General features: G+C 52.9%; 1 protein-coding gene across 6 annotated transcripts; it reads right to left on the reverse strand.

The window, feature by feature from the left end:
- Positions 1-383: 383 nt before the first annotated feature.
- On the reverse strand, positions 384-21,784 carry LOC136334633 (zinc finger protein 213-like). Of its 6 annotated transcripts, XM_066275113.1 has the most exons (9): positions 19,111-19,202; positions 18,302-18,439; positions 15,646-15,859; positions 15,246-15,337; positions 14,803-14,923; positions 12,961-13,053; positions 11,753-12,721; positions 1,392-1,830; positions 384-855 (listed from the first exon to the last, which is right to left on the reverse strand). In XM_066275113.1, exons 2-9 carry the CDS (start codon positions 18,356-18,358, stop codon positions 624-626), a joined length of 2,217 nt encoding a protein of 738 aa, XP_066131210.1. In that variant the 5' UTR covers positions 18,359-18,439; positions 19,111-19,202; the 3' UTR covers positions 384-623. The 6 variants fall into 6 exon arrangements, with proteins under 6 accessions (XP_066131210.1, XP_066131209.1, XP_066131208.1 ...); XM_066275111.1 differs by lacking the exons at positions 384-855; positions 1,392-1,830; positions 19,111-19,202 and adding an exon at positions 20,806-20,825 and having other exon boundaries at positions 10,114-12,721; XM_066275109.1 differs by lacking the exons at positions 384-855; positions 1,392-1,830; positions 19,111-19,202 and adding an exon at positions 20,781-20,797 and having other exon boundaries at positions 10,114-12,721.
- Positions 21,785-21,938: the final 154 nt, after the last annotated feature.

A 21,938-nucleotide genomic window follows, 5' to 3' on the forward strand; every position in this document is an offset into this window, starting at 1 on the left:
GCCCGACCGGATCCACCCGGCACGCCCACCAGAGGCAACGCTCTGCCCACCAGGGGGCGATGCTCTGCCCCTCCGGGATGTCGCTCCGCCGCGACCAGAGCCACTCTAGCGCCTGGGGCAGAGGCCAAGGAACCATCCCCAGCGCCCGGGCCATCTTTGCTCCAATGGAGCCTTGGCTGCGGGAGGGGAAGAGAGAGACAGAGAGGAAGGAGGGGGGGTGGGGAAGCAAATGGGCGCTTCTCCTATGTGCCCTGGCCGGGAATCGAACCCCGGGTCCCCCGCACGCCAGGCCGACGCTCTACCGCTGAGCCAACCGGCCAGGGCCAATCGGCCTTATTTTTAATTAACGAATATTTCTTAGAGGTTTTGGGACAGACTTTAATCTTTCTAAGTATGATTCCTGAAACAAATGCATTAGTATGTTTCCCTTAAACCTATAGAACAAACCAACTACTGTCAAATAAACGGGATAACTGGCCAGGAAAAAGAACAGAACAGCCTAGAGGAAGTTTCCACATTTATTCAAACCGTCTTGCTGCCCTGTGGTATGTCCCCCCCTGTGGTATGTCCCTGTGAATCCCCGTCTGCAGGTGATGCAGACATGGAATGCAGTGCCTAAGAAGTCAGTGACAGTGCTGATGGAGTGCTAGTGTTACGTACCATAAACTCCACCTGTCTGGATGAGAGTGTCGGAGCAGTGGGCTTCCACTGGCCCTGCTCTGTCTGCAGAGTAGACCTCCAGTCCCTGCAGCCACCACTAGCCTCAGCAGACCATGGCTCTCAAGGGGGAAGTCAGTGGGGATCAGCATGGCTGGCAATGTCCGTATTGCCGGAACAGGACAGAGTGGTCTCGGCCTGGAAATGGGGGCGGGGGTGGTGGTATGTGGACCCAGATCCTCTCAGGTGTGGGCTGACTGGCCCTCCTAGAGCCTGTCAGCACCCTAGTGGTCAAAGCCCATTCTCCACCCCTGCAGGAAGGCAGAGGTTAGCAGGGCAGAGGGCCTGGCCCATGGACTGAGTCAAGAAGGTGAGGAACGAGGAGCCCCAGGGCAAGCAAGGCGCACAGGAGCTTCCTAGATGGGGGTCCCCAGGCCCTGCCAGAGTTCTCACACTTCCCTGCTGCTTCAGCCTTTTTCCCACGCTAAGGCCACCTGCCAGGAATGTGCTGGGGCTCCAGAAGTCAGAGGGCAAGAGAAACCTGCAGAGCAGGGAAAATGGCCACAGGGTTCCGGGGGATTTCTATTATTTGAGAGCGCTGACCGGTCCTGGGACAGAGCAGGGCAGGCAGTAGGAGGGTGGGGGTGGTTGCAGAAGCTGGCAGCAGAGGAAGGCGGCCATCCTGCTGCTCTGCCTCCCAGAAGATCCCTTCAGCCCTAACCCCTCCCCCTCACCCCACTGGCTGGGCCATCTTGGCATGCAGACTCTGGTGGGCGATGAGGTGGGCACGCTGCTTGAAGCTCTTGTCACATTCGCCGCAGCCGAAGGGCCGCTCTCCCGTGTGCACACGCCGGTGGTCCAGCAAGTAGGAGCGCAGTGAGAAGCTCTTGCCACAGTCGATGCAGCCAAAGGGCTTCTCACCCGTGTGGATGCGCTGGTGGTCCGCTAGGTAGGCACTGCGGCTGAAGCTCTTGCCGCACTCGGAGCAGGAGAAGGGCTTCTGGCCTGTGTGCACGCCTTGGTGGCGCACCAAGTCCGAGGAGCTGCGGAAGCTCTTCTCACACGCCTGGCACTTGTGAGGCTTCTCGCCTGTGTGCGTGCGCTGGTGGCGCGCAAGGTCTGAGCCCCAGCGGAAGCGCTTGCCGCACTGGCCACAGCTGTGTGGCTTCTCCGCTGCGGCTGCGAGGTCCCGGAACTGGCGCCTGCGCGTAGGCGGCCGCCCCCGCCTCGCCCCAGCCGCTGGCTCCAAAGGCTCGGCCTCCTCAGGGCTCCAGGCCACAGTCACATTGCTGCCTGTCTGGCCTGGGAGCACCCTCACCGCCTCCTCCAGACAGGATCGCCCCCTTTGGCTCTTGAGCCCCAAACCTGCAAGCAGAGAGAAGGTGGCCTCTTCAGTCCCACCTGATCTGGGCTCGGAGCTGGGAAAATGCAGAAACAAGGCTCAGTGGCAAGCACCTTGACTGTCACGTCCTTCCAGTCATGTCAATTTTATTTCCTACAATCCAGGAGCGGTGTGTTTTACCACGATTATTTTCAGAATGTGAAGCTTTTACTCTTGACTTAATTTCTCCTGCACAATTCTAAGGCCAAGGCTCTAGAGCTTGTTCTCTAAAACGTAATAACGAGTTAAAACACAGTATCATCTGTAGAGCCTCCAAGGTTCCAAAACTTGAATTACTTCTCTGGCCTTCAGAGCTGCTTGTACATATATGTATAGCTATGTATAAACGCTTCATTTAAAAAAGTCAGAAAGTCCAGGGCTGGACAGACCCGAGCCACAGTCTCCTCGCTATAAAATGGAGACATGAGGCCCTGGCCAGATGGCTCAGTGGATAAAGCATCGTCCTGGCCCACCAAGGTCCCAAGTTCTACCCCAGAGAGAAGCAATCAATGAGTGCACTACTAAAATTGAAACTAAGTGGAACGAGTTGATACTTCTTTCTTCCTCTCTCTCCCTTCCCACCCTCTTCTCTCCCTTCCTCTTTCTCTCAAACCAATGGAAATAAATTTTTTAAACGGGACATGATAAAAGGCCAGCAGAGAAACAGTGCAGAGGCAGCAGCCCAGTCTGCTAATCCTGCCCCAGAGGCACTTCCTAACTATACACCTCAACAAGCTGTGCCGCCCTTCCACACTAGGACCCAATGCCCCATTCTCTGAAACCTGGCTATCCAAACTCCAAAACTGAATACGTGAAGGTCAAGTCTGTAAATGATCCAAACTCTATTCATTATCAGAAACGAGGGAACCACATGGGTCCAGCTCTCATGGTTCCTTCCATTACATAAGCTCTTGTCTTCTTAACTCAGGAACAGAGTTGGATCCAGAGGGATCCTAGCCCAGCCCATCAAATTATGGGGGTTAAATGAGATTATCGCTAAACAGCGCGTAGACAGGCCCTGGCTTGGAGAGGAACCGGGGAGCGTGGCCTCTAGTGCACAGGCCCAGGCATGATGCGCAGTACGTGCTCTCACTGTCAGCACCTCTTCACGGGGCAGCCTGGGGGCCTTGCCACCACCGTTTGGATCGAGTCCCAACTTTGTCCCCTTGGTGTCCATTGACCTGAGTCTGAGGTCCTGTGTCTGTAAAATGGGGACAACAGTTTTATGCACGTGGCTTTGAGAATCACAAGAAAAAGCCCATGCAAGTGCTCAGCACCACAGTGCTAGCATGTTGCAAGCACCCATCATGTATCAATGTATATTCACGGGCAGAGAAAAATTAACATTAACACACCAAAAAAAAATCAGCCAGGGCTCTTGAAGAGAGCCAGGGAAAGCCTACCTTAGAGCCCCCTGTGAGGGAGTGGGGAGGAGGACTGAGGATTCCATCAAGACCTGCAGGGGGATGCGGCCTGTCTGGGCCCTCTCTCTGCTGCTGGCACCCCCGAGGAGACTGCTGCCTCCAGCTCAGAGGAGCCAAGGACCCTGAGGGTCTTGGCTGCACCTACTGCTTACCCAGGGCAACGTTCCGGGAGTTTTCCCGCTTTATGTCCCAGAAAAGATCCCGCTGAGCAGGGTCCAGGGACCCCCATTCTTCCTGAGAGAAATAGAAGGGAATGTCTCCAAATGTCAGAGGCCCCTGAAATGAAGTGAGAAACCCTGCTCAGGACTCACCAGGCAGCTGTGGGCGGAGTGAGGAACAGGGCTGGGACAGGAGACACCAGCGAGAAGCAGGACGATGGAAGAGGCTTGAGAAGGCAAGGCCCATTTTAGGGCCTCATCAGCACTGAGGGTCTCAGAGGGGACAATGGGACTAGTAACTCACATGGCTCTCAGAGTCAAAGCAGGCATTCATTTTCTGTCTGGTACTCCCCTCTGTAAGAAGAGCAGGAAGCTGGGCTGAAAGAAAAGAACGGAGCCTCAGAGACACCAGCTCAAGCTAGGGATGAACCCCACACACTCCACTGTGCACAGGCACGCACACACACGTCTAAGTTTCAGGTACCCTTCCTGCTACCCATAGGGCAATGTCCAGAAGGAGCCAGGCCCCTGCCCAGCCACTCTGCGACCTACTCACCACCATGGTTGTGCTGCTCCAAGGGTACAGGTGGCTGGTTTTGTGCCCCGGCTGTCGGGGGAGGTCCCCTGGCCTGGGATCTCTGGACTGCAGTCTCGGGGTCCACCTCCTCTGACGGCACATCCTGTGCAGGAACCACAACATGCTCATCAGCACCGAGACCAGACGAGGGAGACAGAGTTTAATCCCTGGGAAGGAGACACAGGACATGTCCCTCAGGAGACTGGGGTTTGGGGAGAAATCAACACAGGGTCCCAGGAAAGTCCAGAGGAAAATGTGATACCAGGCAGTGCCATGTGCCCAGGGACACTTCCTGATCAAACACAAGGCAAGAACCAGCCCCCAAAGGATAGAATCACAGAGCCATTTAGCAAGGGGGAGTGCAGAGACCTTCCTGTGAAGGGCAGAACCCCATACCTTATAGTCACTCATTAGCACCTCCCCAGACGCTTCCAGTGTCAAGGGCCCAACACCCCACAAGACAGCAGGGTTCACATGTACAGCTCTACCTTCTCATGCCCCCTCTGGTGCTCTCACCACGCACATCACTGTATCCCCAGTGCCTGGCCTAGAGCAGAACACGAATAAACATATGCAGAACCTGTGTGGAGCTAACACCTGCCTTCCTGGAACATGCCCACTTTGGTCCTGCTCTGCCCTCCAAAGCCACCAATAAAAGAAACCAGATTCATCTGGACAATGTCTTCAGATAGACAACACCTCTTATGACATGCTCCTGTGGATGTTCCCTACAGCTATGTCCCCACCACCCCTGGAAGACTCATCTCTCAGTGCCAAACAGATGCGCCCTGGACGGATGTGGGAGGGTCCCCTCACCTGCGTCCATGATTCCACTGGATGCTTCTGCAGTTCCTCCACCAAGGCAACAGCTTCCTCGCCACTCCCTGGGCACCGCTCACGCACCCAGTCCTGGACACCCCCAGGCAGCACTCTCAAGAACTGCTCCAGGACCAGCAGCTCCAAGATCTGCTCCTTGGTGCGCAGCTCAGGTCGCAGCCAGCGGCAGCATAGCTCCCACAGCTGGCTGAAGGCCTCGTGGGGCCCGCCGGCATCCCTGTAGCAGAACCGCCTAAAGCGCTGGCGGCAGGCCTCAGAATCCCTGCTGTCGTCTCGCTGGCCCGAGTCCTGATCCCAGGAGGAATCTTCCACCTTCACAATGAGAAGCCCTTCTCCCTCCCCAGGGGCCTGGTCCTGAAGCTCCAGGGGGGCTGCCATCCCCCTGGTCTAAGGCTCGGGGTTGGTGGGCCTCAACCTGGGCCCAGGAGCCTCCCCTTCAGTCTCCCAGGGGGGTTCCCTGTGGCAGCTGGGCCAGCATCTGGACATGCACTCCTAGGAAAAGATCAGAACAGCAGGAGTGGGAGATGTACAGGAGCAAACACCAGTCTGGAGGGACATTCAAAAACTTGAGCTCCCATCCTTTCCTGGCCCTGAGCGCGTTTTCATGTTCTCCTGTAATGCCTTCCTTATGTGACACTCTCTCCCACCAATACTGGCCTGTGGCCCCTTATCCTCAGCTCTGAAATCCAAAATTGCCAGATTTCTACCACCTGGCCCACTGATACGACCATGTTTGTAATCTCCATTTACTCCCCTTAACATAAATGCTCGTGTTTTATGGCAGAAATATTAATGTATTCTTGCAGTTTGTAAAAATTCATTCAGCTGTCCTTACCAAGTGTACTTCTGTATGTATATTATGCTTCAAAAAAGTTAATTAACACGTTTGATTATTGAGTGTTGCCCTTAATTCTGCTGGTGGGATTGCTAGATACACTACTTGTACTGTATTACCTTTCTCATATTTGAAAACTCAATTCCAAAACACATCTGGCCCAGGGGTGTCAGTAATGGGCTCACAGACACCATCCTAAGCCATTTAACCACAGGTACATATGAATGTATCACATACATACATTGCCACTCAAAAGTCCTGAAAAGTGTGTATTTTGAAACTTTGGGTTTTTTCTTTCAATAAAGAAGTGACACAAACCATTGTAATAAAAAAGGGAGATTTACATGACATGGAAATACATAAAAGAGAAACTCTCTTCCACAATGCAGTGCAGTTTCCCATTAACAGTCTGACAGATGACTTTCAGACCTTTCCCTGTGCATTTATTAAAAACGTACCTATAGAAACGGAAAACGAAACAGTGTTGTGTGTGTGTGTGTTTTCACATAAATGAGATCTTACTGCACAAGCTATTTTGTATGTGCTTTCCCACCTAACAATGCTTCATTGGCGGCTCTGGAAGATTCCGCGGCATGCAGTTTCCGAACCAATACCCCAGTGAGGCATTCAGGCTGGTTCTGGTCCTTCCCTAGCACACACTAAACACTTGATTCTGGTATTCCTCACAACACCCCTGAAAAGTACGCGCTCCGTTCTCAGCCTCTAGTGACCGAGGAGGAGGCTCTGATCGGACAGGGCCAGGGACTCACCAGGGTCGCTTGGCAAGACGCGCGCGGCAGGCGGGAACGCGAACCTGGCCGGAGCCCGGTGCTCGGTTTCCAGCAGCCTCGCCTACGCGGAGCTGAGAGGAGGCGGGACTGGCAGCGGGTGCAGGCGCCCGCAGTCCCCACAGCACTTTTCAGCGGTGTGCGCCCCCTTCGGCTTCTGCCTTGCCTGGGGGCGCGGGCCCCACCCGCCCGAAGACCTGCGCTGGACCTCGGAGTCCGGCAGCCCTTGTCGCCGGTCCCGCCCCCAGGCCACACACCTCCCACAGCCGCCCAGGCGTTCCCAGTTCCGCTGCTAGGAAGCGACACCGGAAGTTCGCGCAGAGCTCGCCGGGAAACAGCAGAGCGTGAGCGCCGTTTTAAACACTAGAAACTACCCGCCCCAGAAGGCCGTTCGTGCATCGAGCTTTTTTTTTTTTTTTTTTTTTTTTGCCTTGACGGATGGCCAATGAACGGGAAGAATTCCTAGGGCTACCCAGTCAGAAGGCAGCGATACCACGCGCATCAACACCCACGCCCGCGGTTTGTGTCCATGTCTAGGCTCGCGTGGTACTTCCTTTGGCTTTTCCGTCAAGTTTCTCTGTCCCTCTGGCTCTTGAGGGGCGAAAGGGAAAGCCGAGGCTGGCCTGATGAGCAGACATAGCAACTGGCCCAGCCACAAGTGGAGCGCCAGCTCCGCCGGGAGGAGTGCGCTGGAGCGGACTTTTCCTCCCGCCTCCGGCTCTTTCTGGGGAGACTGTATTCCAGCCTCTTGGATTCCGCCATCGCCCTTTAGCCGCTCCTAACGGGACATGGAGCTTCCTGGGAAATGCAGTCCAGTGAGGGGCGCGGAGCTTCCTGCGGCTATTCGCCGTCCCTGAGCGTTGGCCGGGGCCACTCAGCAGGACTCGGCAGGTTGGGACTCTGATCCCGGGGAGCCCCGCGCTCTTCTACTAGCAACTTTATCTCTGGAGCGGTGGGGGTCCCGAGGCCAAGGAGAATTTAGAGCTTGCGAGCCATGTCCGGGAAGCTTTGGGTTCTCCCACCCTCTCTGTATACTCATACCTAGAGATCTGAGGCTCCAGATATTTTAAAGAAATACAAAAAGCTTCGTTTCTATTATGCAAGCATGCTCTCAGTGTAGAAAAGAAAATTTAAAAAGTATGGAAACTTATAAAGATACCGATATCCACAAGGCTAACTCCCTCACTGCTCAAATGTCATTCCCTCAAAGTGGCTTTCCCTAACCCTGTGTAAACAGCACATCCACACCCCCCCGCCATGGCTCAACTTTCTTATTTTTCTTCCTAGCTTTTACCAATAGCTGATATATTTGTGTAATATTCATCTCTTACTACTGAACTATTGGCTCCATGAGGTCAGACTGTTTTTCATTGCCCTACACCCAGCACCTAGAATTGTTTCTGGCACAATATTTGTTGAATAACTAAAGGTTTAAAATATTCGTAATAAAGCCATTAGGAAATAAGCACTATTAATATTTTAGTCTGTATTTACAGTTCTACATCTATGAATATTTCTAATATAAATCTGGAATCAGTCTATGTAAGTCATGTTTTGTTGACTCAAAAGTCTATCAGGGACGTTTTTCCATATCAGCATTTATAAATAAAAGAATCTGTTTTGCGGAATGTACAGTATTCCATAGCATGGAAGTCACTTTATTTAAAGCCCCTTACTCTTGGACATTTAGTTTCCATTTTTTTGTATTTCCACATTCACCTTGCTGCATTTGCTTGAGAAACTGCTGAAGGGCGTGAGCCAAGGCTGTTCTATGAAGACTGCTGAAGTGAATGCTACTGGCTCCCCTCACTCTATTGGCCTCAAGGGAAAACCATTTGGGGAAGAAGGAACTTGAAAGTACCCTATTCCAGGTGTGGCCTTATCGTGTTCTTCCAACGCCCTCTATTGGCAAAAACTAACATCAGATTGGGTTGCAAAGGAGAAAGGTTCAATGATCTGGCTGCAGTATCACAAAGCACCATGAAATGTGTATTGGAGGCTGAGAGACAGATCAATAACTGGCACACATACTGTATATTGTATTGGGCATCGCTGGTAGATGATAAATTACTTGCATATAAATACAAGGAAATTGATGACCTAATTGCATTTTCTTTTCCGTCTGATAATGTTTTAGTTTATTTTTCTAGCTAGAAAATATCTATAAATGAAGAGTAAAAATTTATTTCCAAAAAAGTTATATTTACTTCCAGAATTTATATTCATTACTTTCTTAGTTTTATAATGTTGTCTAGAACTCCTTAACAATGTTAGGTCAGCAGACATATTGTCTTGGTTAATGAAAACTTTTAATGATTTATGATTGTCTAGTGTTTGTCTCTGATAAATAGCCATGCTCACATTAAGAAGCATCTATTCTCATTTGTAGCATAAAGACTACTAGTTGTTCCCCAATATCAGTTTTCCCCTTAGTAAGAACTTTTTGATGGGCACATGGCAACTCATAATAAAGAGTATATTTTCCGAGTCTCTCCAGCAGCTAAGTATGGCCATGTAATTAAATTGAAGCCCATGCGATGTGAACAGATGTGATGTATGCATCTTACTGGAAAGGGATGGGTCATGTCTTCCTAGTCTGTTTTCCCCAACTGTTAGCAGAAATTTGGACGTAATGATACGAACCATGAAGATGAGAGTCACATCCAGAGGTGTCAAAACAATAAGATGGAAGGTGCCTGGACTCCTGAGTGTGGAGCTGTCAAACCTGCCCTGGACTTATACCCAGACAGGTGAAAGATAAAGAGATACTATGTTTAAGCCACTGTTGCTTTTGGGTCTCTATTACAAACAGAATGTATACCCTATCTAGCATTACTGACTGCTAAGAGTTCTTTCATTAAAAACAAATAGAGCCTGACCAGGCGGTGGCGCAGTGAATAGAGTGTCGGACTGGGATGCAGAGGACCCAGGTTCGAGACCCTGAGGTCGCCAGCTTGAGCGCGGGCTCATCTGGTTTGAGCAAAAGCCCACCAGCTTGAGCCCAAGGTCGCTCGCTGGCCTCCAGCAAGGGGCTATGTGGTCTGCTGAAGGCCCGCAGTCAAGGAACATATGAGAAAGCAATCAATGAACAACTAAGGTGTTGCAACGCGCAATGAAAAACTAATGATTGATGCTTCTCATCTCTCCGTTCCTGTCTGTCTGTCCCTGTCTATCCCTCTCCCTGTCTCTGTAAAAAAACACACACAAAAAAAACAACAAATAGATCCTGGCCTGTGATGGAGTGGATAAAGCATCAACCTGGAATGCTGAGATTACTGGTTCAAAACCCTGGGCTTACCCAGTCAAGGCACATACGACAAGCAATCAATGAATAACTATGAGTTGACACTTTTTGCTCCCCCACTCTTCTTCCTAAAATCAGTAAGTAAAATAAAATAAAATAAATAGAAAAAAATAGATATTTTTATAATTTCTCTCGTGGTATATTTAATATTCAGAACGTTTACATCTTGTTGACTAAATATTTTGTTTTCTGTTTTTGAGCAAGAGAGAGACAGGGACAGACAGAAAGGGAGAGAGATGAGAAGCATCAATTCATATAGTAGTTGCAGCACTTTAGTTCATTGATTGCTTTCTCATATGTGCCTTGACTGGGGGGATCTAGCCATGCCAGTGACCTTGGACTTAAGCCAGCAATCTTGGGCTCCAAGCCAGTGACCTTTGGGCTCCAGCCAGAGACCATGTTCATGATCCCACACTCAAGCCAGCAACGCTGTGCTTAAGCTAGTGAGCCCGCACGCAAGCCAGAGACCTCCGGGCTTCAAACCAGCGACCTCAGCATTCCAGGTCGACACTTTATCCACTGCACCACCACAGGTCAGGCCAAAAGTGTTGCATTTGGAACCTGGGCAAGAAGCCTGCCTGACCATATGTCAGAGGCTGGACCAGGCGCATGAACATGAGGAAGGTTGGACCATCCTCATAACCTCCCATTCTCCACCCTCCACGAGACACCAGGGAGAAACCTAGGCCATAGCACCTCACAAGTCTTAACCTCTCTAGCTTCCCATCCCTCCCAGCAGGGTTGTCATTTTGCCCCACAGAACACCAATCTCTTCATGCAGGGCCTTTATTCATTTTGTTTTCCTAGCTTGGAAGGTTCTGCCCAAAAATTCTTGTAAAACAGCATCTTGTCATTCTTCAAATCCTTGCTTACATGTTCCCTCCTTGCATGGGCTTTCTCTGTCAGTTCCTAGCATCCTCCATTGCTTCACCCGTCCTTTCTTTCTGACATTTGTCACTACTTGAGATTCATGTGTCATTTATCTGCTTGCTAGTCTCCCCCATTATAGCCAACCCATGAGGGTAAGGATCTTGTCTGGCTTGTTCATTGCTTATTCCTCAACATTTAGCAAAGAACCTGGAACATATTCATTTCGTATTTGAAAAATGAATGAGTAAATGCAGCAAAGACCCTTTTTAACGTTTCTCCACCTCTTACTACCCCTCACCTCGCACTGGCCTAAGTGTATGTACCCGCTTCCCTCGAAGAAGACCACAGTCTCCTTCCAGACGGTTGCCACACTCATGCCCGTCTCTCAGGGGCAACACTGGTCAGGCCCTGCTTGGGCCTGGGCCAAGTGCAGGGGTCGGGGCTCCTCCAGTGCCACGAATGAGCCAGCCATCAGCAGGACTGGACGTGGCCGCCGGGCTTGGATTCCCGGAGTATCTCAGGCTGCAGCGAGATGCGGGGACTCGGTGCCCAAGCCCTGAGTGATGACTCGGGTGCCTTGGTGAGGACACTGGTTGACCTGGGAGCCTCCCATAGTCTGGGGCTGTCATCAGCACCCCCCACCACTCTTCCCAACCCGTCCACCCTACGACAGAGCAATAGGCCGAGGCTTGAATTCCAAGGCCTTTAATTTGCAGTAGTCAGCCTGATATGTGCCCTAGCTCCTCCCAGCGTTGCCATGCTGCACCCCCATGCCAGCACCTCCCCAACTCCCTCACAGGGATCCTCTCGCTCTTCCCCAAGGGCCCAGCTCCTCCCTCTCAGCCTCCTAGGTAGGAGCAGGTGAAGGTGCCGCCAGAGCCCCCGCCGCACCCAGCATCAGCATGGCCAGAGCCTTGGGGCCCGTGGTGTGGATCTTCTCGTGCCGGTGCAGGTTGGAGCGCCGGCTGAAGCTCTTGCCGCAGAGCGGGCAGGAGTAGGGCCGGACGCCGCGGTGGGTGCGCTGGTGGGCTGTGAGGTGTGAGCTGTGGCTGAAGCTCTTGCCGCAGTCGAGGCAGTGGTAGGGCTTCTCCCCAGTGTGCGTGCGGTTGTGCGCGATGAGGTTGGAGCGCTGGCTGAAGCACTTGCCGCATTCGGGGCACGGGTAGGGCTTCACCCCGGTGTGGGTGCGCTGGTGGGTGACCAGGGCCGAGCTCTGTGTGAAGCACTTACTGCAGACGGGACACTTGTGGGGCTTGGCGCCGGTGTGAGTGCCCTGGTGGGTGACCAGGTCCGAGCGGCGGGTGAAGCGCTTCGCACAGCGCTCGCACACGTAGGGCTTCTCGCCTGTGTGGATGCGCTGGTGCTGGATGAGCGTCGAGTGGTGGCTGAAGCTCTTCCAGCAGGAGGGGCAGGTGTAGGGCTTCTCGCCCGTGTGGATGATCTGGTGCTGGATGAGGTGCGAGCTCCGGCCGAAGCGCTTGCCGCAGTCCGTGCAGGCGTACGGCTTCTCCCCCGTGTGCGTGCGCCGGTGCGTCACCAGGTGCGAGTGCCAGCTGAAGCCCTTGCCGCACTGCTCGCACTGGTAGGTCTTCCTGCCGGCATCCCCATCAGGGGCCGGCCCCTCCTCGCTGCCCCCGGAGACGCCTGTCTCCTCCTTGCCGGGTTTCTCTGGGAGGCCAGTGTCGGACAGGGCTGGTTCTAAGGGTCTCTCCATCGGGGGACCTGGCCGCCCATCATCTCTGGCTGGCCCCAATCTCTGGCCACTGGCTGCTTGCCGTCCACACTGTAGGACGTCCCCATAGGCTCTCCCCGTCCTGGTCCTGAAGGACTTCACATCCCCAGCGACTGCCAGGGATGAGGTCGCTTCCTCCTTTCTCCCCTCCACTGCTCCTGGAGAAGGGTTTCCAACCAGAGAGAGGCTTTTGTGAGGGGCCACGGTGGAGAAAGGGGCAAGAACCCACAGGGAGCTGGGGAAGTGAAAGCCACCTTCTGCAGAGGCGGGGAGGCTGGCGCCCTGCCCAGAAAGGCACATATGCCTGCACCCCACAGGAAGCAGAGCCTGCACTGACAAAGGGGCACCAGGGGGTGACGGTCATGACCCACTGCCCACCCATCACCTCTGAACGCACCTCTCTTCTCATCTCCCATCTGCAGGCACGAACTTGAGGCCTCGCCCTTGCCCTGCACTTGGGAGGCCCAGAAATTTCTGCTGAAGGGAAACCCTGCCCAAAAAGAGATGCAGTGCTCAGTCGCGGACCTCCCGGGCTGCCCAGCTGGAGACAACCCCCCACCGGAAGTGACAGAGCAAAGGGGAATGGGTGCAACTCCGGTGAGACCACCTGAGCTCAACGGTTGCTTGGGGTCAGGTGTCCACCCTCTCTAGGAAGCATGTTCCAGGGTCACCACTAGACACTCTTTTCAGGGGTGAGTCAGAGCTCTTCCTTATCTCCCTGAGCCAGCACCAGAAATAAAGGGCGAGGGTTTGGGCCAGGTCAGCTGCCAGCAATCCCCTTCCTCACACAGCTCCAGTCATGGGCCCAGCAACGGTGGAAACCAAACACAGTCTCCCACTCCCACACCTGCACCTTCCCAGGACCATCAGCACAAAGGGCTCCTGGGGGAGGGCCTGGAACTAGAGGCCCAGGGACGCTGACCACCCAAATGTTAGAGACCGAAGTTCCATTTGTCAAGTTCCAGGGTGAGAGCCCAAGAATTCTGGTCAAGTCAGTAAGAAAGCAAAGAGCCTGGCCTCCATCCTCTGATCCAAGTCCCAGAGGAGGAAGGGAAAGTGTTAAGATACACTGGGGAGTTAAGGTCACTCATGAGGCCTGTCATGGGACTACAAATGAGTGCTAGGTTCCCTCTGATCTCCCAGGGCTCAGACCAGCAGGTCTGGGCAAGTCCTGGGGGTGTTAACAACAGGTGGTACACAAACCTGAGATAATTAAAGGATTGAGCAGAGTGGCTGTGATCTTGGGGTTCACCAAGGACAATGGGAGAGCTGGCCCACCACTGAAGTCCAAGGGTGGCACTACCAAATCCTCAACTCTATTTGGACCAGCAGGTGTGCAACGGGTCCGTGTTGACAGACAGACAGACTGACTGACTGAATGAATAACAATAAATGAACATTCTGAGTTTCCCATAAGATCTCATAAAAACCTGCCAAGAAAACTAGAGTCTGAAAGTGAGGAGTCAAAGCCCTGGGACATAACTACTTGCTATGAGAAAAACCAAGAGAGCCAAGGCAACTCTGAGAAGAGGACACGCCCCTCGGAGAAGTGACAGCTCAGAATGTGTGAGTCTGGAGATGAACCGGCACCATGTCCCCCCTACCATGGGCACGCAGCCCTGACCCCAGAGCAAAGTCTCTGCGCAAAGCCAGGCTTTGAGAAAGAGGAGGGTGACACTACAGGAAGAAGCACCACAGAAGAATAAAAAAGAGCAGAAGCTCTAGGCTGGCACTATCTAGTACCACAGCCAACTAGCCACATAGAGCTATTTCAGTTCACATTTGAGCTGATTAAAATGAAATAAAATTTACCCTGGCCAGATAGTTCAGCTAGTTAGAGCATCATCTCAATACACCATGGCTGTGAGTTCAATCCCCCGTCAAGGCACGTACAAGAATCAACCAATGAATGCACAAGTAAGTGGATAAATGAAACAACAAATCAGTGCTTTCCTCTCCCTCTCTCTCAAACCAATAACATTAAATTAAATACTCAGTTGCTCTAGCCACTTTTCTAGTGCTCAACACGCCCCTCTAGCTACTGGCTACCACCATTTCGGCCCACATATGGAGCACACCGATCACTAGGACCCATCACTAGGAAGGTTCTGTAGAACAGTAGTCTATGTGAACAGTAAGAACAGCCTTAGAGAGCTGAGAGGTGACAGCAGGATGGACCCCACCTCTGACATCCAGGGTCTCAGGAAGAGGTCACCCCAGCACAAGTGCCAGCCCTTACCCAAGGCCAGCCCGTTCCGCTTCTGCAGGACATCCCAGTAGAAACTCTGCTGCGTGTGGTCCAGCCGCCCCCACTCCTCCCGGGACAGGTACAGAGCAACGTCCTCAAAGGTCACTGGCATCTGAAACACGAAATGCCCACTCTGCAGGACACACTAAGACATGTGGAGGGGCCTGATGGAGCCAAGATGAGATCCCAACCCCCGCTGTCCAGATCCGAGCGTCAAGCCACCCAAAGGATGGCTTTTGGGGGCAAGAATAAGGCAGTTACGTATAGCGGACAGGAGACAAAAACAAGAGGCCCTCTTTCCCGACAGACAGCCAACGCTACATTCCCTTCCAGCCCTCACCCTCAGGGCCAGTGATGAGATCCACATGACAGTTCAGTCGGAGACACTGTCCCTCCACGCCTAGTTCCCCTCGATCTCGGACAGGGGCACTTACCTGGGACCAGGCAGTGAGGAGCGCTGCGGCCATCTGCCGGTCTCTGGTCCTCCCCTCGTAAGAAAGCACGGGGATCTGGGGGGAGGGGAGGGCTGAGAGAGGAGAGAGGTCCTCAGAGAGGCCACCTCGTCCTGGGTCCGCTGCTTCCGAGGGGCTCATGCCCAGCAAACCCACACTGCCTCAAGCCCCACCCTCAACCCCACCCAAGAAGAGTGTCAGTAGGCTCTGAGGCTGTGCCAGGGTGACCTCTGACAGGCAAGTGGGTAGACATCCAGAAATCTCTCCTGACCTCGCAGGGGCCTTGCAGAGACCTCTTCCCCTCCCCATCTGGGCTGTAAGCTCCACCTCTCCCCACAGCTGCTGCCCAGGAAAGCGCCTCTCTCAAAGTGCCTCTCCTCACCTCCGCCAGGCAGAAAAAGAGTTTTCTCTGTAGAGTCCTGGCTGAGGCGCCCCCAGTTCCCAGCTCCTTGAGCCCTGTCCTCCTGCGACGCTCCCTCGGGGTGAAGATTTTGCAACTCTGTTTTAATGTCGGGTGACTCCTGAGCAGCTCCCAAAGGCACCGTCTCCTTTGACTTGGAAAGCATTTCTTGACAAGGCTGCCCATGACCTGGAACCTATGAACAGCAGCCCCCATCAGTACTGGAAAGAGACTGAGAAACACAGCCAAGCCCTATGTCCTCCACACCCAGGGGTCCCTGCAGGGGCAGGCACCTAGTGTGTTCAAACCCACGACCAAATGCAAGACAGCTTGAAGGACTTGCCTTGCTTCCTCCTCCCACCCCCAGGGGACTGTGCATCTCCCGCTCACCCCCACGGAAGGCAGGCAGGACGGCAGGCAGGCTTATCAAGGCCCTGCTAGGTGCGGCCTGGCCAGGTGCCCACACAACAGCTGCCTGATTCAATTCAAGCCTTGTACCGCTAACAGCAGTGTGGATTATAATTTTTAATATATGAGTAAACCAAGTGTAATGAATTGAAAACCCAATGACTGGTGTCCTTATAAAAAGAGGTGAGGACACAGAAACATGGAGGCCAAGCAAAGAAGAAGCAAGGATTGGAGTGATGCTGTTACAAGCCAAAAAATACCTGGACCCCAGAAGCGGGAAGAGGCAGCAAGGACCTTCCCCTACAGTCTTGGGAGGGACCCTGTTCATACCTTGATTTTGGGTCTCTGGCCTCCAGAACTGTGAGAGAATAAATTTCTGTTGTTTTAAGCCACCAAGTTTGGGGTCCTTTGTTACAGCAGCCCCAGGAAATGAATACACTAAGGCTCAGAGATCAGATAATGGCCCAAGGTCATGGAGGTCAAGAGTGGCTCCACCAGGATTTGTACTCAAGTGTATCTGACTCCTGAGTCACCCTTAGGACCACCATGTCTTGAAGATGACAGGGAAGCATCATGTGCCTTGGGACGTATCCGGCCTGACTGAATTTGGTCACAGTTGGAGTTTTGGTTAGGAGAAAAAAACCCCAAGGATGCCCCTAAGTGTACGAGGCCGGTGCCCATCTTGGTCTGACAGGAGAACTCCTCTCCAGCGTACCCCCTTCAGCATCACCCCACCCAGTGGGACCTCAGGGTCCTCCCAACTCATCCCCCACCCCTTATCACACCAGTCTCAGCCCCAGTCCTCCAGGAGAGTGAGGAGCAGGCTTCAGTCAGGTGACTGGGGCTCCAATCCAGGGCTGCCCCTCACTAGCCATTCAACCCTGAGCAGGCACTGTCTCCACCCAAACCTCAAGAGCCTCGTCGGATTAAGTCACTTCTCTTGCACCGGGAGGACCCTGGTGAAGCTTCATTGCCATCCACGGCATGGAGATTGGCCAGCCTTCTACTGGGAATTCGTGCCTATCCCTCCCACTCCCCACCCCTCTTCCATCTGTCTTAGGGTCTCAAAGGGAAAGACCCCAGGCTAGGAGTCAGAGTGCTTCAGAGCCACATGGTTGAGGCAGCCTCCAAGACTCAGCTGCTCTGCCTCCCACACAGATAATGCATGAGAAAGAACTGCCCACTCCAGAAAGTTCTGGATAAACATAGAACAGTACCTGTAATTATTATTACTCTACTGTGAGAGCTGACAAAACCCAACATCAACAGAGAATGTCACAGACATGTGAGGCCCGCTGGTGCTACAAAGGCATGTGGAAGGGAAACCAAACAGTGGTACAATTCTTTGTGCTTCTATGATAAAAAAACAAACAAACATAGAACTAATACATGATTTGTGTTTGTCCTTACAAAGACTATACTTTCAGGGATCATTTCTATTACTTACAACCACTGGTATTACTGGGTGAAGGGATACAGGTCTCTCTGACTTAGGCTCCAATTGCTGTGCATATTCTTGTGTTGTGTATTACAATAATGATCTCCTGTAAGCTGACGAACTGCTTACTGAGGACTCTTGTGCCCACTATCTCATCTGAGCCACCCAACCACCTGGGTGAGATGGATGGGAACAACTGGCACACGATCCATCCACATTCTATAGATCACATACCTGGTTCCCAGAAGCCAGGGAACTTGCCCAAAGTCACACACCTGGCTATGACCGACTCATATTCCTGATTCCAAGCCTGGTGACTCTGGTTTCCCCACAGGTTGTAATTACATACATACATACATACACACACACACACACACACACACACAGGTGGGCAACAGGTACAGGAAGGTGTAGGTGCTCAGACCCAAAGAGAGGAGATGGGGCCCCAGGGTGAGGACAGTGGGGTTGGGGGGAGACTAAGGCTTCTCTGTGTGCTATTCATAGGGCTAGCCTCCTGGGTAGGACCCCCACACAGCCTCATGTGGCCTTTGGTCCACTGACTATGAAATTCTCTAGGCCAAGCAATGCAGTTCTTCAGAATTCAATTCCCAGGTAGAAGGTATTTCCCATCATAGCACCTTCTCTTCAATACCCCCCTTCCACCCCCCTCCACCAGCTCTGCACCCCAGCAAGTCTAACTCTTCCATTGGTCCCGATGCCCTGCTGTGAAGATCCCATCCGGCTCCAGTACCTTCCAGAGCACACCTCCCTCACCTAACACCCCGTCCATACCTCCTGGGCTCTCTCTTTGTCCTGGGTAGCCTGGATGCCTTCACGGTCTGCAGACATTTTCTATCTCAGAGTTAGAAAGCACAGCTGAGTCGGTTCTCCTTCTGTTGGCCAAACCCCCTCCAGCTTCTGGCCAGGAGCCTGGAAGGGCAAAGGGAAATCATCTGGCATCTCCTAGACCACTCTAAAGTGCCCTGAAAGTCCCATGTGGGGCCAGACCCATCCCTGTTCCCAAATATAAAGCCTTCTTGATGCCACCCAACAGCCTCCCTCTCTGGATTTGGTTCCTCACTTCTATAGAATGCTAATTTGTATTTTCTCTGTCACTAAAACAAGAGCCCTGCAACTCAGGGAGAGCCTGACTGACTAGGAATCTGTATTTCCTGTCATCAGAGCCAAAAACGCTGCAGAGATCCTATAAAACAGGTGCTGCACGGGCCCCCAACCGCCACAGCCAGCTTGGCTGAGGAACCCAGGCCCTGCCATTTCCCCAGCCCAGGACACATACACCCTTTGCTGAGCCTGACTCGGCCCTGCCTGAGATCCAGAAATTGAGCGCCCCACTCTCAGCAGCCCTCCCTGCGGCTGCAATCACCAGCCTGGGCTCGGGTGTCTATCCGGCTCACAGTCCTGGACAGAGGATATCGTTCCCGTCCTTTCTCTTCCCCAACCGGGATCCAGACCCCCTTCTCTCCAAGACCTCTCCACCTTTGACCCCGTCCCCTCCTGTCAGCTGGCAGCCTGCTCGGGTCTCTGGATCCAGGTCCCCTCCCCAGCCCCCACCCTCACTAAGGTGGAGGTGGGTGGGGCACCTTGGGCAGCGGAAAGGGGGGCGTCTCCCCTGGGAAGGGAGTCTCGGCAGCCTGCACCAGGAAAAGGGAGCCGGGTGGAGACTGGGATTAAGGACAACAGGAAGTCCCTCCCAGATCCCGTTCCCCGCACAGCTACAGTCCTATAAAGTTCCCGGCTTCAAGGGTTCCGGGTCTAGGGTCCCCAGCCCAATTGCACTTGCCCATAGCCATAAGGACCCCCTAGATTGGTATTGGCAGTTTACGATGTTTTCCGGGCATGTACTACTTGTGATGTCAGCCAAGCAGGAGTGCCAATATGGGAAACTACATTTTATGGGAGGATTTTTTATTTTTGACGTTTCAGAGAGAGCATTAGAGCATTGCCGTTGTCCTCACAGGAAGAAGGGCACTTTGCTGGGTGGAAAGGTATGATGGTTCGTTTCAGCACCCTTCAGGGCTTCTGAAGGTCTATGGTCTCCATAAAGACATCCCTGTATTTTATTAATGGCCTCCAGGCTGGCCAGCGGGTCTTCTGGGTTCCCTCCATAACTGACACAGAGTTCTCTATCTGTAAGAAACAGAGGGGCCTGGGATCTCCCCTCTACCCCTATGTCCTACACCTCTGAAAGATGCAGAATCAATATGACTTTTCAAGATGCCGCCTTCCCCAAGCTCTCTCTCAAGGCTGGGGTTAGCAGGGGTAAAGGGGTCTGAACCAACTATCTATGGGGTCCCAGACCCTCAGACATCACTGGTGGCTTCTTTTTTATTTTATTTTATTTTATTTATTTATTTATTTATTTATTTTCATTTTTCTGAAGCTGGAAACAGGGAGAGACAGTCAGACAGACTCCCGCATGCGCCCGACCGGGATCCACCCGGCACGCCCACCAGGGGCGGTGCTCTGCCCCCCAGGGGGCGATGCTCTGCCCATCCTGGGCGTCGCCATATTGCGACCAGAGCCACTCTAGCGCCTGAGGCAGAGGCCACAGAGCCATGCCCAGCGCTCGGGCCATCTTTGCTCCAATGGAGCCTTGGCTGCGGGAGGGGAAGAGAGAGACAGAGAGGAAAGCGCGGCGGAGGGGTGGAGAAGCAAATGGGCGCTTCTCCTGTGTGCCCTGGCCGGGAATCGAACCCGGGTCCTCCACACGCTAGGCCGACGCTCTACCGCTGAGCCAACCGGCCAGGGCTTTTATTTTATTTTATTCATTTTAGAGAGGAGAGAGAGTTAGAATGAGGGGGGGGGGAGAGCAGGAAGCATCAACTCCCATATATGCCTTGACCAGGCAAGCCCAGGGTTTTGAATCGGTGACCTCAGTGTTCCAGGTCAATGCTTTATCCACTGCGCCACCACAGGTCAGGCACTGGTGGCTTCTTATTCCACTCGCCAGTCAGGAAAGGAATGGGGGCCAGCCCTGGAATCAGATTCTTGTTGTTGTGTTTGTTTTTTTGCCTTTTTATAGATTTCATTTTTTTCTATTTTAGAGAGAAAGGGGGGGCAAGAGAGAGAGAAAGAGAGAGAGAGGAGGAACAGGAAGCATCAACTCCAATATGTGCCTTGACTGGGCAAGCCCAGGGTTTCGAACTGGAGACCTCAGTCTTTCAGGTCAACGCTTTATCCACTGCGCCACCACAGGTCAGGCTGGAATCAGATTCTAGGAAGGTTTCTTCTTCCAGCAAATGTTCCATACCCACTGCCTTTGGCCCATCAGCGACCTGTGAGACGCATCCACTTCACCCAGTAAGACAGGTATGACTGGCCCCCGTAACGAGCACACAGGCAGCTGCAAGAGTGCACAAGGGTTTAATTTAAAAAACAAACAAAAACTCCCCAAAACTTAGTTTCCAACATTTGAAAATTAGAAGAATTCTCATAAAATTGATTTTCTTGAAAAATTAGAACACCTGGCAACCCTGGACCCAAATTCCCCACATTCAGGGCCGGCTCTTAAAGACTACCACATTTGGCCCCTACAGCATTTTGAATTTGCAACTCTCCTAATGGAGTTAAACATGTTTTAGGAGTCCTAACATTCTAACCCATTATATTGTCACTTTGATGAAGGGAAAATTACCCCCAGGGTTTGTCTCATTAGTATTTCCAGGCACTTGAATCCTCAAGGTAAAACGGTACAAAGGTGTGGCAAAAGTCAATATTGTTTTCAAGCCAGAGTGCTGCAAACTGAGGGAGGAGGGGAATAAACTGCTCGATCTGTGAGTGTTTCTCCAATAAGGAGCACAGGAGCATAGCCAGTGTCCAGAGTAAGGGACCTTGCTCCTGAGGTGGGCCATTTTAGCCTAGAAGTACACCAAGTCCAAAAAGAGTGGGTGTGTCCTGACTCCTGGGCAAGTTTCTCTACCAGACAAAAAGGATACTTCAGGGATACTGGGGAAGCCCAGAGATTTGGATCCCACCAAAGCCCCGCGCTTAGAAGTTGGCGCCACCCAGGGTCCCAGCCCATCAGGCACCAAAGTTGGGAGCGCGTCGCCTAGGCAACGACTCAGCCCCGCTCCTCAGAAACACTGGTGATTGGCTGACGCCCTATGACTCCGCCTCGCCGCGGCACCGCTCAGCCACTCTCACCTGCACGATCCAGTCTGCGCCTCCGGAGGCATCCCCGCAGTGTATCATCCCTGTGCCTCCCGACCCTGGCGAGTGTGCCAGCGTTTTCCGACCGGCTGCTCCATTCCAACTTCCGGTTTTCCCGACTCTCGCGGCCCCGGCTGTGAGCCCCGGATGCGGGGCCACCCGAAACAGTGAGAGCCGCGAGGCAAGCCCTCGAGTTGGCTGGGGAAATTGAGGCTAGGCGAAGGCGCCCGCCCGGGAGGGCCAGCGCATGGCCACCGTG

The sequence above is a fragment of the Saccopteryx bilineata genome, chromosome 4 (assembly GCF_036850765.1).
Source record: "Saccopteryx bilineata isolate mSacBil1 chromosome 4, mSacBil1_pri_phased_curated, whole genome shotgun sequence".
NCBI lineage: Eukaryota > Metazoa > Chordata > Mammalia > Chiroptera > Emballonuridae > Saccopteryx > Saccopteryx bilineata.

What these genes read in the sequence shown, in the direction of transcription:
- LOC136334633 (XM_066275113.1), bottom strand. Translation starts at nt 18,358, where the DNA reads ATGTCTGCAGACCGTGAAGGCATCCAGGCTACCCAGGACAAAGAGAGA. An exon ending in ACAAAGAGAGAGCCCAGGAG is followed by an intron (nt 15,860 to 18,301) that starts GTATGGACGGGG and finishes TGCTGTTCATAG; the next exon opens with GTTCCAGGTCATGGGCAGCC. An exon ending in AAGATGGCCCAGCCAGTGGG is followed by an intron (nt 856 to 1,391) that starts GTGAGGGGGAGG and finishes CCCCATTTCCAG; the next exon opens with GCCGAGACCACTCTGTCCTG.